Here is an 18,554-nt window from a genome sequence, read left to right as displayed (position 1 = left end):
TTTCTCCCCTTGCACCCAAACCCAGCTGTCTTAAGTACTATAGCTTTATCGTAAGTCTTGATATCTAGTCATATAAATCCTCTAGCTTTGTTCTTCAAGAGTGCCTTGGCCATTCTTTGCTCTTTGCGTTTCCATATGAATTTTAGATTGAGTTTGTCAATTTCTACAAAAAAAAAATCTACAGGGGGGCCGGCCCGGTGGCGCAGCAGTTAAGTTCTCACGTTCCACTTCTTGGCGGCCCGGAGTTCACCGGTTCGGATCCGCGGTGAGGACATGGCACTGCTTGGCAAGCCATGCTGTGGTAGGCATCCCTCATGTAAAGTAAAGGAAGATGGGCATGGATGTTAGCTCAGGGCCAGTCTTCCTCAGCAAAACGAGGAGGATTGGCAGTAGTTAGCTCAGGGCTCATCTTCCTCAAAAAAAAAAAAAGAAATCTACAGGGATTTTTGACTGGGATTATGTTGAATCTACAGATTAATTTAGGGAGAATAAATCCTTTTCTAATATTGACTTGTCCAATTCATGGATATATCTCTACATTTCTTTTTCTCTTAAAATTTTTATTATGAAAAATTTCAAACATACAGAAAAGTGGGAAGAATTATTACAACAAATTCCTGTATGTTCTCCTTCTAGATTTCATAGTTGTTACTAGTGTATTTTATTTGTATTGTATATATACATATACAGTCATGCATTGCTTAACAATGCGGATATGTTCTAAGAAAACATTGGTGATTTCATCATTGTGCAAAAATTACAGAGTGTACTTACACAAACCTAGATGGTACAGCCTACTACACACCTAGGCTGTATGGTACTAATCTTATAGGACCACCACCATATATGTGGTCTGTTGTTTACCAAAACATTGTTATGCAGCACATGACTGTATACATATAATTCTTTTTTTTTTTCTTTTTTTTGAGGAAAATGAGCCCTGAGCCAAACTGCTGCCAATCCTCCTCTTTTTGCTGAGGAAAAGTGGCCCTGAGCTAACATCCATGCTCATCTTCCTCTCCTTTATACCTGGGATGCCTGCCACAGCATGGCTTGCCAAGCGGTGCCATGTCTGCACCCAGGATCTGAACCGGCAAACCCCAGGCCACTGAGAAGCGGAATGTGTGCACTTAACTGCTGTGCCACCGGGCCAGCCCCTATATAATTCTTATTAAACCATTTTATAGTAAATTATAGACATCATAGATACTTTACTTATAAATACTTCAACATGTATCTTCAAAATCCAAGGACAGGCTGCTACATAACTGTAATTCCATTGTCACATCTAGGAAAATTAATAGTTCCCATATTTTGAATCTATAGTCATTTTCCCCCAGTTGCCCTCCAAATGTCTTTTATTGCTGTGTCTTGTTTTTCAAAACAGGATCCGATCTAGGATCACGCATTACATTTGTTTACGTCTCCTAAATCTTTCTTAATTTAGAACCATCTCTCCTCTCTTTTTGTAAGTGACTTGACTTTTGTTAGAGATCAGGCCAGTAGTGTTGTAGACATCCCACATTCTGGATCTGTCTCCTCATAGCATTGCTGACTTTGTCCCTCCGTCTCCTGAGCCTCCTGGGAACTGGAACTTAGATCTGGGCTTGAGCAGATGCAGATAAACCTTACTAGGCCTTCCTGGGGCCCCCTTCTCTGCTAGCCCTCCTCAGAGTGGTGTAAGGCCAGTGGTGTGTGAGCTGGTATGGAAAGCTTTAGCGCAGTGCTTGGCACACAGCAAGTCTCAGTAAGGGGATAGCACCTCCGAGTATTTGTCCCCACCTTAGGCTGGCATTTTACCCCAACAATTGTTCCCCAGAAACAGTTCCCCTGAGGCTCCTCTTGTCCCAGCCAGGCAGCAGTGGCTTCCCCCAGCTGGGGCTCCTGGCTCTGGGCTTGAACATCCCCCATCTTTCTCTCCTCCCATCCTCAGACAACACAGGCAGTTCCACATACCGGCCACCACCTCGGACCCGGGAGGTGATGATCAATGGGCAGATAGTGAAGCTGAAGTACTGCTTCACCTGCAAGATGTTTCGGCCACCCCGGACCTCACACTGCAGTGTCTGCGACAACTGTGTGGGTGAGTGGGAGGCAGCAGAGAGGGATGTGGGGAGCCCTGAGAGAGAGATGGAGCCCTGGAGACAGGGAGTGGGCAGTGTGTCCGAAATATCCAGGCTGGTTCACCCAGATTGCTTTGACTGAGGAGGGACCATGGGGAGGGGCTCTGAGTGTGACCAGTGGTGTCTTGGCTTCAGCCCAGGTCTGGTGGATTCCTTCCCCCAGCTCTGAAGTGTGGGGTGGACGCAGAGAGGCCCTGAACCCTTTTCCCAGGCCTCAACCTGATCCTCAGTAGGTCTAGGTTCCCAGGAACCAGAGATTGGAGCACTAACATTCTAGATACATTTGAGCCAAAAAGAGAATTATGTACCATCCAGTAGCCCAGGCCAGCTATCCTAGAATACTTTGATCTGATTCCTAGGATTTGGGAGGGACAAGAATCTGAGAACAGAGTTTAAGCTGGTGAAGTGGAGAGGATGTAGCCAGGATGGGAAGCTGAGCTCCTGACCCACAACTGCACTGGTCACTGGGGACCCAGAGACTGTTTTGTCCCCTCTCCCTGCTCTCCAGAGGCCAGGCAGCTTTGATGGGGACCAAGGGTATGCCCCTGGGAGGGTGTCGTAAGGGAAATGCTATGTGAGAGGACCCAGGTGAGCTAAGCCACAGTGACTGTGCATGGTCCCCAGGGTAGTGAGCTCATCACGCTAGCTCAGCAATGTCTGAGCAAGAGTACTGTGGGGAACACCCCGTGACGGCAGGCAGTGAAGCGGGTGACTCAGTGGGTGTCATTCATCTCTGAGAATCTGCCCCACCCACCCCCTGTAAAGGGCGCTGGCCTTGGCGTGAGGCCTGCAGTGTGCTTGTAACCCACATTCCCAAAGGGGACTTTCTTCCTCAGTCTGAGTGTGACCCCACCCCTGGTGACATAGCGCTGGGGTGAGCTCAGCCCTCTGACCGGGTCTCTGATGCCCGTTCTCCATGGGTTCTGTAGCAGCCCAGCTGTCCCTGGGCCACTAGTTCTGAGCAAGGGAATGGGGTCATTGGGTGCTGACATGTGGCCAGGGTCATAGACCAGGCAACAAGTACTTTTTGTGTATCTTCTTTGTGCCAGGCACTGCTGGACCCTGGGATTCAGCTCAGTGTGAGGCCAGCACAGGCCCCTCATGGAGTTTACTATTGAGGATGGCTCACTGGCCAGTCTGCCCATGGTAAATAAGTGTGTAAACACACGTGGGCAAAGAGCTGCAGAAGATAAGGGCCAGGGCAACAGGGCAGATAGCAGGGGCCTCACCTTGTCTGGGGTCAGAAGAGACTTTCTGAAGGAAGTAGGTCTGCAGCTGAGACATGGAGGAGGAATTACCCTCAACCAGGTAAAGAGACAAAGTGACAGGAAAGAATGTGTGAGGCAGTGGGATCCGGTGTACAGAGGACAGGAGCAGGAGTGCCGGAGGAACTGAGGGTCGGCTGGTGCCGAGAGAGTGAGGGGATAGGAAGGCCCCAGCTGTGGCATGAGGCCTCTGTAAATACCTGTGCTGGCTGCAGGCCAGGCTGGTGCTAACCCATCTCCCGTGGCCCTTTTCCAGAACGGTTTGACCATCACTGCCCTTGGGTGGGCAACTGTGTGGGGAGACGGAACTACCGCTTCTTCTATGCGTTTATTCTCTCCCTCTCGTTCCTGACGGCCTTCATCTTCGCCTGTGTGGTCACCCACCTGACGCTGCGTAAGTTGGGCTAGGGGCAGGGGTGAGTGGGAGGGGCTGGCCAGCAGGCTCAGCCAGGTCAAGGGGCTGTGGTCACTGTCCCTCTGAACTGTGCCTTCTGTTTCTTCCTCCCAGGCTCTCAGGGAAGCAACTTCCTCTCCACTCTGAAGGAGACACCAGCGAGATATCCTTTGTGGGCTAGTGGACGCCCTGGTAGGAACTGAGGCCCCTTCACTGGGGCGGGTTCCCACACCTCATCCTGTAAACAGAGGGGAGTGGTGGAGAACCGATATTTGTCCTCTAGAATCCCATATCCTAGCTGCTTCTGTTCATGCCCGGGCGAGAGCTGATAGGCTGTTGTGGGGCTGGGGTGGCCGAGAACTCTCAGGAGCCTCAGTCCCTGTCTTCCCTTAAGACACCAAGCTCCCTGGGCTCTTGAAGGGGGCTCCTGAACCCACCTTGGAGCCCAGGAGGCGATCCTGTTGAGAAGTGGTGAATGGGCCACAGGAAGATTACAACCTTATTTCCTTTCTGGGGAAATAGCTGTGTGGAAGGATAGGTGAGAAAGGCTGGGTGTGGCCAACTCCTAGGTGCAGGCGAGGCTCCCAGCCCTCATCCCGTAGGGTCCTTGACTGCCCTGCTCACTGTGCTGGAGTTGGTGATCTGCTTCTTCTCCATCTGGTCCATCCTGGGCCTCTCAGGGTTTCACACTTACCTCGTCGCCTCCAACCTGACAACTAATGAAGACGTGAGTAAGGCTGGCGCAACCCCTCATTCCTGGGCAGGATCCTCAGAAGGGCGCAGGGCTGAGGGAGCCTGGAGTGGCCTCAGGGCAGTCCTGACTCGTGGACTGCTGGGGAGACATGGGTGGAGACAGAAGGCAGCCATACATTTGCCAGTGTTCACGGCTCTGCCCTGGGAGACCCAGTGCAGTCTTCTGAGGCCCCCACCTGCCTCGGCCCCTTGGTGCAGGCTCCTAGGGCCCCCAAGTTGCTTTCTCCCTAACTTCACAAGAGCAGCACTCACACCATAACATTCATTAACATTTGGCCTGCACATTACGGTTTCCAGAGTTCTTTCAGTTCCCACCATCTCTTGGAGTCCTTTTGCCAACTCTGAGGCACAAGGAACAGGGATACTTTTTCTCCATTTGATGGCTGAGTTATTTTCCCCAGGGACAGAGCCAGGGTTGCACCTAGAAGCCATGGCTATGCTTGCTGTGCCCCACACACTGCACTTGTGGTTAGCAGAGATGTGACTGTTCTCAGGGTGTCTCTGGGGCTCCCTGAGGCCTCCTTATTGAGGGGGCAACCAGGACAGGACCAGGAGACTCCATCAACCCTCCCTACCTGCTTCCTTGCAGACTTCCACCAACAAGCATTGTTTGAGCACCCATTGTGGGCCCTGCCCTGGGCCAGACGTGACCTCCCCTTCACGTCCTCCCTAACAATAAAAAAGCAAATGAGAATATCTGTTCCAGGGCCTGCCACCTGATACTGCTCAGAGGCCCATCACCCAACAGAAAATACATTCCCTGACCTCAGCCTCTCATTCAGGGAAACAAAACTTAACATACATGATAAAGGATCATATGCTGGGTGATAGATACAGAGAAGAAATGACATCAGACAGCATCTCTCAAGGCGATTTCCTGGGTGCTGTTCTGCAAGATATTACTAGGGATTAATAAGCAGAAAGGGGTGTTATGGCCAAATAAGTTTGGAAAACTCTGGCTTAAGGTCAAGCAGGTATCCCTTCCTGCTGAACTCCTCAGTGCCTTCCATAGCCAGCTGCACAGAGCTAGCGTGGGCAGGGTTTCATCTAATGCCCCAGCCGTGCTTTCAGAGAGTTCCCTGTTCTTCAGCTGAGGATTGAGACTCAGAGAAGTGGTGATCTGTCCAGGGTCATGCAGTGAGTCACTGGCAGGGCCAGGGTTCACAGCCAGGTCAGCCTGAGCCCTGTGCCCTTGTTCTAGCCCCCTTCATAGGTGGCCAGCCAGAGAGGGGAGGACACACCCAAAAAGTTTCCTTTGGAGACTTCTCTTTGGCTCTTCTCTGTCCTGGTTGGGAGCTCCTGCTCTCTGCTGGCTGCCCCTCGACATCCAGCAGTCCCCCACATTCTCACTGAACGGCTTGGGTTAAAGACATGTCCCCTCCAGTAGTCTAGCCAGAATTGGTTTCAGAATTTTCCGGTTTTCCCCAGCCTCTAGACCTCCCTCCTAGAAAAGCGAAGTGAAGGCGGGTGCCTGACCCAGACCTCCTTCCTGCTTGTAGATCAAAGGCTCGTGGTCCAGCAAGAGGGGCGGTGAGGCCTCCGTCAATCCCTACAGCCATAAAAGTATAATCACCAACTGCTGTGCTGTGCTCTGTGGCCCCCTACCTCCCAGGTAAGCCAGGGGGCTCAGGGGAGCAGTCACAGGGCCTGGCCTGGCCATTGGGAGTGAGTCCACACCTCTCAAAGAGGTTCTGGAATCAGCAGACCTCTCCCCACACCACAGGTTCCCTCTGTCCACAATCCCCTGCTGAATGCAGATGAGGGCATTTGTCATGTAAAGGAATTCTGTGGAGAGTTGTAATTTTTAATCACATGTGCTCATTGTAGAAAAAATTAAGTATAAAATATAAAAAAGAAGAGTATTAGATATCACATGTAATCTTACTCCCAGGAATTACCACAATTAATGTTTTGGCCGCCCTTGAGTTGATGGCCGCACTGGCTGGGGCCTCCATCCTCCCTCCTGACCAAAGAGAACCCTGGTGGCTCAGCCCTGCGGGGCAGCGCTCCATCCGTCCCGACACCAGGGGGTGCCAGAGCGCCAGAACGGGAGTTAAATTGCAGTGGCCACTGTGGGAACTAGACTTTCCCACACCGTCCCCGCTCTTTCTGCTCGGTATGCTTGTTACCCATCCTGCCTGAGCGGGGGAGGGACAGTAGGAATCACACTATCTCCCTTTCATCCTTGCTTTTCCCCTCACCCACAGCCTGACTTCTTGGCAGCCAGAGAGAAAGGTAGCCCAGTTTGAATTAACAGTGAATAAATTCTGTGACCAAAAGCCAGGTATCCAGAGTGCAGAGAGGGCCTTTCTAGAAGGGAAGGGTCTTGAGTCACCAACTGGAGAGCAGCTTCCCTTCCTCAGCCTTTCCACGGCTGGGTCTTTCCTTCGCTGGGAGATAGACTGCGCCATCCAGCCTCTGGCCTGGAGCTCTGGGGTCAGGCAGGGCCCTCATGTGTCCACTTGTGTTTTGGAAGCCTGATTGACCGGAGGGGGTTTGTGCAGTCCGACACCGTGTTGCCCTCACCCATCAGAAGTGACGAGCCAGCCTGCGGAGCCAAGTCCGACGCCAGCATGGTAGGAGGCCACCCCTGAACCGGGCTCAGTACTTGCCAGCTGCTGGCCTGTCCGCCCCTGCGCACTCACCTGCCGCCCTCCACACCTGCTGGGACCCTCCCCATTCCACCTGAGGGAAGCAGAGCTGCCAAAGACTCAAGTCTTTTCGTATTTATTTCCCACCCTGCGTGGCTTTCCCCACACTGTTCCATGGCTGTACCGTCTGCTCCCCAAACCCAGGTTCCCACAGCCTTGGGCCCTAGGTCCCCCCAGCTATCAGTGGCAGGAGTGACGGGATAGAGAGGCCAGGGCCCCTGAGTCCGCCAAGGGGACCATGCCAAGTCCCTGCCTGTGCCAGGGCGAGCCCTGTGTGAGTGAGGGTGCGGACTGAGTGAGAGGCCTCCCACTTGGGGGAGCTGCTGGGCCCTGCTGAGCCAGGGGCCTGGGATGAAGCAGGACCAGTGAGCAGTCGGCTCAGACAGCGGGCTGTGAGAGAGGATGCCTCCGTGGGCTGCTTTGGTTTGTGGGCTCCTTCATTCTTTTTGTAATGATTATTGATCTTTCTTCTGTTTTTGTTTTTGTTTTTTTTGTATGGAGTTGGCCGATAGGATAGAGCTGGGATTCCAGGTAGAGAAGGCAGAGTTGGGGGTGGGTTGGGGGCAGCCTGTGTCAGAGGAAGCCAAACCAGCCAGCCAGGCACCCAAGACCTCAGCTCCTGCATGATTCCTGGGCAGCACACTAGGAAGTGGGGACCTTGCCCTCTCTCTGTGCCCATAGAGGGTTCTCTAAGGGATCCCAGCCTGGCCCCCCCACCTCTTTCTCAAGTCAGGTCTGGGGATGGGCAGGTTATACTTATGCTGGCAATACTTGAAACGGGTTTATTAATGCTAAGTATTTTGCACAATTTTATAGACCTCTTTTCTACATAGCATTTTTTAAATGGAAGAAGAAGAAAAAAGTCAGCCACATTGCTATTTGTGTAGTGCCAGGTTAAGAGTTATCAGGAGGCAAGTTGGTTTTAATAAGTTTGTTACTAGAATTTTCTGGCTGTGAGTGAGTGAGTGTGTGTGTGTTCATGTGTGCCCTTGTATGAATGTGGCTGGCTCCCAACTTCCCCACATCCCCCCTCGGGTGTCAGCCGGCAGCAGCAGGAGCAGCTTGAGCCATGGGGACAGGGAGTGTATGGATTGGTCACAAGAGACCCCTGGGCTCCCGCTGTGGCTTAGTCCCCATCCTCCTATCTTTTCCTCCTCCACAGACTTCAGACAACCAGTGGCTGGGGACTCAGCCGCCCCCCACCCCATCCCCTGCCACCCAGCCCCCAGGTCAGGCTTCCAACTGGGACCTGCCCAGACAGGCTGAGGCCAGGCATGGTGGATAGTGTAATGGCTGTGGGGAGCAGCTGCCGTCCTACAAGCCACGCCCCCTCCTCCAAGCTCTGAGCATGGCATCCAGTGCCAGGGGCTAGAGGACAGGGAGTCTCTGCCACCTGGAGGCCTCCATCCAGAGAAGATGAAGGAAGGAGCAGGGAGGGCCAAGCAGCGAGTGAAGGTTGGCCTAAATCTGGGCCAGGGGTTCAGAGAATGTCCTTCTGCTGGAAGCTATAGTTTCTTGTGAGAATAGATAGGAAATTGTCCCTCTCTCCCCCTCTTTGGCCCTTCAAGTGGGCTGAAACCCCTGGAAAGTGACATAGGAAGTCCCCGCATCTTGCCCTTCCTTGCTCCAGAGGCGAGTGGGTCACAGGCAGCTGAGAAGTGGTAACCACAGAGGGTCCCCCATGGGAGAAACAGCTTCGCCCCAGTCTCAAGGCCCTGGGCCATGCTGCAGTGGCCCTGGGAGGTGGGGAAGAAGTTGGCTAGAAGAGGGGACTCCCACCTGCCTTTTATTTAAGCCAGTATTCTTTGTTCCTGCTTGTAATAAAACTTTTGTTTTTAAGAGGTGATTTGCTTTGGTTTGGTTTTTGTTTGCTCTTCCTTTGCTGAGGCCCCAACTAGCAGTCTTCTCTTCTTTCAGCCAAACTTGGTCTTTCCTGGGGAGACAGAGAAAAGGCAGGCAGCCCAGTGATCTGGCTGAAGGTCTCCTCTCCTGGCTGGAGTCTCTCTGCTGGAGGCAGAGCAGAGGGGGCTGCGGCTAGGCTCCCATAGGTGTACAAGAAGGCTATCCTGTCCCTTCTTCATCCCCTCTACCTTCCCCTGCCTCAGGGGCTTGGAGACCCCCAAGCTCTTCTTCCTTGCTGTCTTTCCTGTCTGATCCCCAGTGACGGCTCAGCCAGCAAAATGTTTATGAGACAGTAGATTGCAGTTTGAGAGCCCGAGCCTCCCTGGCCCCCACCCCAACCTGGGCAGCAGGGCCCGGCCAGACAACTCATAACCCTGGCCCACCTCTCTGGTATCTCCCCCAGGAGGACACCTGTCAGGATTTTGCCATCTCCTGCACAGCCTAAGGGGAGCTAACAGGCCTCTTTGCAGAGGGTTAGCTGGTAAGACTGTATCTCCCCTGTTGGCCAGCACTGCCCGCTCCCCTCACACACCATTTCATCCTCATCGCATGCCTCGCCCACCCCATGGAGCCCATTCATCTGTCTGGTGTGTGGTGCGGTGTGTGTGCTGGCGCTGGTAGGCCCCCAGGGCTCCCCAGTAAGCAGAAGGATGGGGCATGGGGGCAGGGTGAAGAGTCCAGCCTCGCTCTGGACTGAGGAAGTAGCTTCTCACAGAGCGGCTCTCCAACTGGACCAGGAGGTGAAGGGTGAGGTTGGGGAGAGGATGGCATCCCTGCTCTGAGGTGCTTGGGCCTGTTCTGCTGGTGTCCTGGTGTTCATGGGCCCTCAGTCACTAACACTTGTGTCCTGGCTTTCTGTCCCTGCTGAGCTTTCTCTCACCTGCCCGTTTTCTCTTCTGCTTCGTTGCCTGCTGCCTGAGCCTTGGCCCTTCTGTGGGGAAGAAGCCGATGCTGTGGCAGTACCTGTCCCCACCGGCACCCCTGCAGGCCTCCTCTCTCCTCCCAGTCCCGCTAACCCTCTCTCTTCTCCTTCTTTGCTGTCCTGCCCGGGATCTCCAGTGTGTGCGGGGGCTTAAGGAACTCCTGAGGACCGCTGTTCTCTGCCTCTCCAGGAGTGGCCTGGGGGGAGCCAGGCACCCAGCTCCTCCACCTGCCTAACCTGTGGCCCATCTGCCACCGTCTGTGCCTACAGGGTCTGCCCCCAAGCCTGCCCCACACGTGTGCTCTCTAGGGCACCCCCATAGGGGGCAGGGGCTGGCCTCCTTGCCCCACCCCCTCCATGCTGGCCAGAGTGTAGAAAGCCATAACGCAGCTGTCAGCACAATGATGTCATACTATGCTGAAACTCGCCCTCTCCTCCTCCACTTTACTTCCCCTTCCCCAGATTTGTAAGGTGTCAAGAGTTTTTAGGAATCTTGCCTTACAGCCTGCCCCCCCAGAATCCGGCATAGCCATAGTCAAGCTGAGCAGGTTTCTTCAGGAGCCGTCTGGGGTGTTGATGGTTGATGACGCTGCTGAACAAGTTTGGTGACTGTTCTAAGCACAGCTGGGTTGATACTGTTCCCACGGCCCCCTCCCCCACCACCACCGGAGTAGGTAGGACGCAAGGAGGATGCTTGTACCCTGTGCTCCAGGCACTGAAGGACTGAGCTGGCTCTGACAGCCCTCTGTTCTTCAGAGGGACTAAAGGAAACCAGGCTGGGCCTAGGAAACTCCGCTGAGCCCACAACGGGGGCTGTTTGTCTGCTGTCCTGTACCTTTTTTAACAAAAATAAAGATTTCCCTCTTGCCATACCCTTGGCTGTCTGATGCCACCTTTACTTGGGACCCGGGGGTGGGGCCTGTGATGAGGGTGCAGGAGAGCACGTGGCTCACCCTCACTGCTGGCTTTGTTCTAGCTGGTCAGTGCTGTGCTGGAGATTTAAAAAAGACGCACAATGGGCCGGCCTAGTGTCACAGCGGTTAAGTGTGCACGTTCTGCTTTGGCAGCCCGGGGTTCGCCGGTTCGGATCCCAGGTGCAGATATGGCACCGCTTGGCACACCATGCTGTGGTAGGCATCCTACATATAAAGTAGAGGAAGATGGGTATGGATGTTAGCTCAGGGCCAGTCTTTCTCAGCAAAAAGAGAAGGATTGGCAGCAGATGTTAGCTCAGGGCTAATCTTCCTCAAAAAAAAAAAAGCACGATGAAGCCAGAGGTGACACAGGAGGAGTGGCCAGCATTTTCTTCACTCTGCCCCTCCAGAACTCCTGGTCTCAGTTTCAGAGACCTTCAGGGCTTAGCTGACCTCTGAACTCTCTAAGGTCCCAGCCCAGGCTGGGACAGAAGGTTTAACTCCAGGCTAGGACTGTCACACCCCTGAACTGAGCCCAGCCCAGGGTAACAATCTCATGGAACCTTCCCTTTCCCCAGGTGCCACCCCACATTGAGATACACACACAGTGGGCTAAGCGCTAAAAAATCATAGTGGCTATTTAGCAAGGTGTTGCCAAGTGCCAGGACCCTTTTCTCACCTAAAGCTATGAGGATGGTGATGTCAGCCTTCTTACAGGTGAGGGAACTGAGGCTCAAGGAAGGCGCAGGAGTTGCCCTGGGTCTCCCAGCTGAGAAAGTGGCAAATCCAGGATTTGAAGCTGATCTCTGCCCTGACCTCTGACCCTTCTGCATTATCCAAGGAATGAATACAGTTGCTTCAGGAAGAGGGGCTCTCAGAAGGAAGAATCCTAAAGTTAGAAAATGTCATTCATAGCCAGCAGGGACTTAGACATGATCTGTGCTGGCCTCCTTGTCCTGATGGGGAAACTGAGGCCAGGAGGCAGGAAGGGACCTGCCCAAGGCCTTATAACAGAGCTAGGATGCAGTCTCACACCCTGACCTCATTCCATTCTCTGTCCAAAAATTCCACACTATGTCCTAGACTGGACTGGACTAGGAGATGTAGGCTACTCTAAACAGCAGTGCCTTGAGGAGAAAAAGACGCAAGATAGCTGAATCACTTCGAGTAGTCTAATATCCCCTCCCAAAGTTAATTAGTAGAGTGAGCTCTTGGCTGGATAACTGAGCTCTTGTTCACAACTAACCAGGGGGAGAAGGTGCCATAGCTTCCTCCAGTCTCCTGTTTAATTTGATCATTCCAAGGCTGAAAAATTTCCTAGGAAGTTCTTTCTGGAATCTAACCAGAGTCCCTCCTGCTACAATCAGAGCCCTGTCTTCTGTTCTCAGTGGAGGTGATAGCAACTGGTTGCTGCCTTCTCTGTGCCACAATCATCCAAAGCCTGTTACTACCAGGTAAGAAGGATCGGTTGTCTATGGGGCTGGAGGCCTTGAGCCTGCTGGTAGGATAGATGCTATACAGACGGGTGGGGAGGTTGCAGGCAGGCTAAGGAAAACCCCCGTGGGGTGCATCCCCAGCTGCTGTCCTGCTGACTCAGGCGGCTGACTGTGGAACTCTGTGCCCTGTCAGGGCCTGCTGCCTCCTGCCTGCCTGGGCTCTTGGACTTGGGAAATGGAGGCCTGGAGGCAAAGGGAGGTGCCTGAGACAGGAACTGAGTCAGGATCAACAGGCCAGAGCGGGCAAGAGGTGTCAGGCAGCCCAGCTCCCAGATTCACCCCTGAGGTTCAGCAGGGGAGGGGAGGGTGGAAGGGGCTTCCTTCTCTTGCTCAGGGCTATGCTGAGGGCATGGAGCTTGTGACCTGAACCACAACTCCTGGCTTCAGTGGTAGGACAAGAATGCAACCTAGAGACAGAAGAAACTCCAAAATTCCTGGGCCTGCCAGGCCCTGCCCTCCGGGTTTCTGGTATTCTGGGATCTGCAGCTTTCTCCCAGGACTTGGGAAAGCCTGGGCTGGGTGACTAGTACAAAGGAAGGTCCTTGAGGGCCCAGGGCCTGCATGGGTCAGAGGAATGTCTGAGACAGAGAGGGAGGAGGCAGTGCTGAGTGAGCGCATCTGACAATTCAATCGTCTTCTCGCCCCTGTGGAAACCCGGTTGGGCAGGGTCTGGTCTTCAGCTGAGGCCTGGTGTGGGGCCCTCCCTCATTTCATAGAACCCAGCTCCATGTTAGTGCTTTGAGTGTGTATGTTTAAACCAATAAAGTTGGGTGGATTTTTTTCACATAATAATAGTTACCATCTACTCTAAGTGCTTTCCATCAACTCATTTAATCCTTACAACAAGCCCCATTTTACACTTAAGAAAACTGAGGCGCACAGAGGTTAAGTCACTTGGCCAAGGCCACAACAGCTTGTAAGAATTGAACCCAGGTAATCTGACTCCAAAGATACTTGGCAATTTTGTCTCTCAGAAAAATAAGACAGGGGCCAGCCCAGTGACATAGTGGTTAAGTTTGCGCACTGTGCTTCGGCAGCCCAGGGTTCACGGGTTCAGATCCCAGGCACGGACATACGTACCGCTCATCAAGCCACACTGTGGCGGCATCCCATATACAAAATAGGGCAAGATTGGCAGAGATGTTTGCTCAGTGACAATCTTCCTCAAGTAAAAAAGAGGAAGATCGGGGGCCGGCCCGGTGGCGCACTGGTTAAGTTCACACGTTCTGCTTCGGCGACCCAGGGTTTGCCTGTTTGATCCCGTACTGCTCATCAAGCCATGCTGTGGCAGGCATCCTACATATAAAGTAGAGAAAGATGGGCATGGATGTAAGCTCAAGGTTAGTCTTTCTCAGCAAAAAGAGGAGGATTGGCAGGAGATGTTGGCTCAGGGCTGATCTTCCTCAAAAAAAAAAAGAGGAAGATTGGCAACAGATATTAACTCAGGGCCAGTCCTCCTCACCTAAAAAATATATATATATAAAATAATAATACATATTCACCCTTGATGACTTAGAGTAGGAAAATCAAAAGGAAAAAAATCACTAGCAGTCTCACTACCTGAAGACATGCTCCGTAAGTTGGTTATTTTACTATACTTCCCTTCCATTATTTTCTGTGTCAGTGATCTTATTTGAGCAAAGCCTTTGGGATGTCAAGCCTAAAGTCCCTTCTGCTTCCTTGGAAAACCTGTAGCATCAGCTCAGACATGTCCCTACTTTTCCTTCAAAGAGGCAGATCTCATCTTTGGGCCTGAGTTCTGGCCTCAGCCTCCTTCCAGGAGGGGAGGGTGGGTGTTCAGACACCAAGAGGAACCCAGGGAGGCACAGGCCTGTGAAATGGTCCTGGCTCCAGGATTAAGCTGGCTGGATCCCAGTGAGGTGAGGCCCACCCATGAGCCCTGTCTGAGCTTTGGCTAGGGGTGGGGCAGATAAGCAGGAACCCACCCTCATAGGCACAGTGCCAGCACCTTTAGGTGAAACTCTTGGCTGACATGAGGACAGCGCCCCAGTGAACAGGGACAGAAGGTTCGCAACAGAGAAGTCTCCATCTCTGAGTCCTCTGCCAGGTGTTAGAGGTGGGGCCATGGTCGAAGGGAAGGGACAGGGAAACTTCTGAGAGGCGGGCTGGGGGAGACAGCACTCAGCTGGGATTGCTGCCCCATAAAACAAAATGGTATGTGCCACGGCCACCTCCTTTTTCTCAGTCCTGTCTTTCTCTTCAGGTTGCTAGTGTTCCCCCTGGGGAACCAAACTGGCTGAGCACCCAGGTGGCCTGCTTCCCAGCCTTTGACAGAGGGCCAGCTGAGTCAGGCAGGAAAGTGGGACAGCCAGCAAGCTGGGCCCCCACCCTCCATGAGCCCCACTGATACATGACGGCAGGCAGCTTGAAGTGGGCAGGTGACCTGGCGTGGAGAGGTAGAGGATAAGTCCTCAAACAAGTGGTAACAGGCCACCAACTTGAAAGGGAAAATTGTGCTGCGATGGGGAAGGTGTCCAACAAACCTACTGGGTGACTAATTACAAAGGCTGGGCTGGAGCGTCAGAGGCTACTCGTTAAACACCTCATTAAGCGGCACCCTGAAAGCTGCCACCTGTGCATTCTGGGAGCTCAGAGGGGACAAGACCCTGAGGCAGAGTGAGGACTAGGAGAAGGAACCATTTCTGGTAGACTCTGAAGAAGCTTGGATTTCACTTCTAAATACAGCCTGGAGCTCATAAGTCAGAGGCCTCGATGGGAGAGAAGCCAAAGGAAGTAGGATGCAGAGGACTTAGTAGCTGTGTGACCTTGAGCAAATCTCATCCCTCTCTGAACCTTAGTATTCTCATCTCTAAAGTGGGGGTAGTAGTCACAGTCCAGCCCACCTCACAGAGATATAGCAGGGATTAAATTAGGTGATGGATATGAAAGTGCTTGGGAAACTGTACAGCCCTACCTGAACATAAATTATCTCACCTGAACCAAGGGGGGCAATGTACATGGCAGGATTAGGAACCCCATCCTCCTGCATCTGGCTTTATGGGATCTGCCTAGGCTGAAGCAGCCAGGTGGCTAAAGCCATCCTTAGCCCCTGGAAGGATACCGTGAAGGAGGTTCTGATTTGGGAAATTGGGGCAGCTCCCTAATGTGGGCACCCACGTAATTGAAGCCCTGAACAAGAGGGGGCAGCCTGGAGCCTGGAAGGGTGCCTGTGCAGGTGGGGCCAACACCCAGATTTCTCCTGCTGACTGTCCTGATGACTCACCCCCACATCCCAGCCCTTTTACCTTTAAGGAAGAGCCGGAAAGGGTGTGGGGAGAAGAGGAGAGGGAGGCAGGTCCTAGGCCCCAGTCCCGCCCTCCGCCCCTCCCCACCCTTCTGTGGGCCAGGCTATCCAGCCAAAAGGCAGGCAGAGAGCAGAGAGGCACAGAGTCCGGCATTGGTCCCAAGACAGCCAGTTCGCCCGCCGCCTGTCTGTCTGTCCCCAGAGCCATGGAGAGAGCCAGTCTGATCCAGAAGGCCAAGTTGGCAGAGCAGGCCGAACGCTATGAGGACATGGCAGCCTTCATGAAGAGCGCCGTGGAAAAGGGTGAGGAGCTATCCTGCGAAGAGCGAAACCTGCTCTCAGTGGCCTACAAGAATGTGGTGGGCGGCCAGAGGGCTGCCTGGAGAGTCCTGTCCAGTATCGAGCAGAAAGGCAATGAGGAAGGCTCGGAAGAGAAGGGCCCTGAGGTGCAAGAATACCGGGAGAAGGTGGAGACTGAGCTCCGGGGTGTGTGTGACACCGTGCTGGGCCTGCTGGACACCCACCTCATCAAGGAGGCCGGTGATGCCGAAAGCCGGGTTTTCTACCTGAAAATGAAGGGCGACTACTACCGCTACCTAGCTGAGGTGGCCACTGGTGACAACAAGAAGCGCATCATCGACTCAGCCCGGTCGGCCTACCAGGAGGCCATGGACATCAGCAAGAAGGAGATGCCGCCCACCAACCCCATCCGTCTGGGCTTGGCCCTGAACTTTTCTGTCTTCCACTATGAGATCGCCAACAGCCCTGAAGAGGCCATCTCGCTGGCCAAGACCACCTTCGATGAGGCCATGGCTGACCTGCACACCCTCAGCGAGGACTCCTACAAAGACAGCACCCTCATCATGCAGCTGCTGCGAGACAACCTGACGCTGTGGACGGCAGACAACGCCGGGGAAGAGGGCGGCGAGGCTCCCGAGGAGCCCCAGAGCTGAGCCGTGCCTGCTACCCTCCAAGCCCTGCCCTGCCCTCTCCAGTCCCCCACCCCCGCAGAGAGGACTAGCATGGGGTGGGAGGCCCAACCCTTCTCCCCAGATGCTCTGCCCCAGCTCAGAAAGGCTCCGGAGAGGGATAAGCAGAGCCGAGGCCTCCTGGAGCCAGAGGATCCCACTCGTATGCAGCTGTTGGGTGCTCCTAACCACCGGTCATCCCACCCACCTCTGCTCTCTGCACCCCCTTCCTCCAGACCCCACCCGAGAACCGGGCCACTTCTTCCCCCGTCTTGACTCCCTCCTGCTCCTGCTGCGCCTGGCTCTTAGGAATTGAGGAGTGTCCCACCCTTGTGGCTGAGAACTGGACTGTGTGTCAGAGGCTGTGCGTTGTGTGACTGAGTGTGTGAGAGTGAGAGTGAGAGCAAGACCGAGAACGAGAGGGAAAGCTTGTTTGCTGGGTGTGACCACGTTTCCTCTCAATAAAGTTCCCCTGTGACACTCCTTCTGTCTTTTCCAGTTATTGGCGGAGGGCTGGGACTGGAGCTGGGATTGGCGTAGGATTTACAGACCCTGACCCTGGACCCGTGACTCCGGGCCCTGACCTCCCACGAGGCTGGTCAGTGACCCGCAGGCAAGACTGCGGCCAGGGGCTCCCTGTGAGAGGCTGGGGGTGAGCTCTCTCCATCAGGATGGTCCCACGCCGACTGTCTGGTCCTGGGACTGTCGGGTGAGCGCAAAGGCGGCTGTAAGGCTCCTCGGACCCGGGCGGGAGGCTGAAGAGCTCAATGTGAAGTCTGCGGACGGCGCCGCAGGCGTACGCTGTAGCGCGCAGCGGGGGCAGAGCCCCGCCAGGCGCTCAGATCTGAGCTGAGGGGAGTAGCTCCGGGGCAGGCGTGTGATGCCGCCAGAACAGCCCAGATCTGGGGGCCGCCCCTGGCCGAGTGGTTCAAGTTCCGCGCGCTCCGCTTCAGCGGCCGGGGTTCACCGCCCGGATCCCGAGTGCAGACCCCCTCCACTCATCAGCCATGCTGTGGAGACATCCCACGTACAAAAAATAGAGGACTGGCACAGGTGTTAGCTCAGGGCTAATCTTCCTCAAAGGGAAAAAAGGCGGGGGGGGGGGGGCTAGATTGGCCACGGATTTAGCTCAGGGCACAACTTCCTTACAAAAAAACAAAAGTCCAGATCTGAGGAGAGGAGAACGGCCCCCAGCGTTCGGAGCTGGGGACAAAATGAAACGGGCTCGAAAGGAGGCGAAATCTGGATGGGAAGAGCCTAGGGGAACAGACGCCCGGCCAGGCCGGCGGAGCTCGCCGCCCCCGCGCTCAGCCACTGCACGCCAGAGCCTGCGGCCACCGCGCGGCGTCCCACCTTCACAGCCTGGGGCTGGAGGCGGCCCGAGGCCGAGACTGTCCAATCACGGGAGGGAGCTGCTCAGGGTCCCGCCCCTAGGGCCCGACTGGCCAATGGGGGAGTGAGCGGCGGAACGCGCGCGGCGCATCTTCCCGCCACCCTCTGGGCCCAGTCGGCGCCGCACCGCGCCGCCCGGCTGAGGGGCGTCTGCTACCGCGAGCGCCAGGGGCGTTGCTTTCCCGGTTTCGCTCAGACAGGTTGCCGCTCGCCCAGCCCGAGAGCTCGGCATCCTCGGAGCAGCGGGGCGGGGCAGGGCCGTGAGGAAAACGCAGTCCCCGCCCTTTGAGTCATCTGCTCAACCGGCGGTGCCTGGGCCTGGCTGGCGGGCAATGCGGCTGAGAAAAGGCCACCAGGGCGTCCCCACCGCACTTCGGAGTCCAGGCAGCTTGGACTGGTGGCCAGGAAGCTTGGCTTGTGTCCCTGACTGGCTGTGCGACCTTGGAAAATCCATTATACCGCCTCAGTTTCCCCTTCTGTATCATAGGGAGCTTAGACTAAAGGCTCTC

The 18,554-nt window shown here is 54.5% G+C and overlaps 2 protein-coding genes across 2 annotated transcripts in view; both read left to right on the top strand.

Moving 5' to 3' along the window:
- Positions 1-10,271, top strand: part of ZDHHC18 (zinc finger DHHC-type palmitoyltransferase 18) — a 29,092-nt gene extending 18,821 nt beyond the window's left edge. The window contains exons 4-11 of the mRNA XM_046660893.1: positions 1,934-2,083; positions 3,645-3,782; positions 3,897-3,945; positions 4,407-4,509; positions 6,035-6,147; positions 7,012-7,111; positions 9,492-9,569; positions 10,148-10,271. Coding sequence (XP_046516849.1) covers positions 1,934-2,083; positions 3,645-3,782; positions 3,897-3,945; positions 4,407-4,509; positions 6,035-6,147; positions 7,012-7,111; positions 9,492-9,533 — 695 coding nt within the window. The 3' untranslated portion in view covers positions 9,534-9,569; positions 10,148-10,271. The remainder of the gene's footprint in view (positions 1-1,933; positions 2,084-3,644; positions 3,783-3,896; positions 3,946-4,406; positions 4,510-6,034; positions 6,148-7,011; positions 7,112-9,491; positions 9,570-10,147) is intronic.
- A 5,528-nt stretch (positions 10,272-15,799) lies between these two features.
- Positions 15,800-17,136, top strand: SFN (stratifin). Its single transcript, XM_046661228.1, has one exon. The coding sequence runs from the start codon at positions 15,892-15,894 to the stop codon at positions 16,636-16,638; it is 747 nt and encodes a 248-aa protein (XP_046517184.1). The 5' UTR covers positions 15,800-15,891; the 3' UTR covers positions 16,639-17,136.
- Positions 17,137-18,554: the final 1,418 nt, after the last annotated feature.

This window comes from Equus quagga, chromosome 5 (assembly GCF_021613505.1).
Source record: "Equus quagga isolate Etosha38 chromosome 5, UCLA_HA_Equagga_1.0, whole genome shotgun sequence".
Lineage (NCBI taxonomy): Eukaryota > Metazoa > Chordata > Mammalia > Perissodactyla > Equidae > Equus > Equus quagga.
Note: the sequence above shows the minus strand (reverse complement) of the source record. Positions and strands in the feature narration are given on the sequence as shown.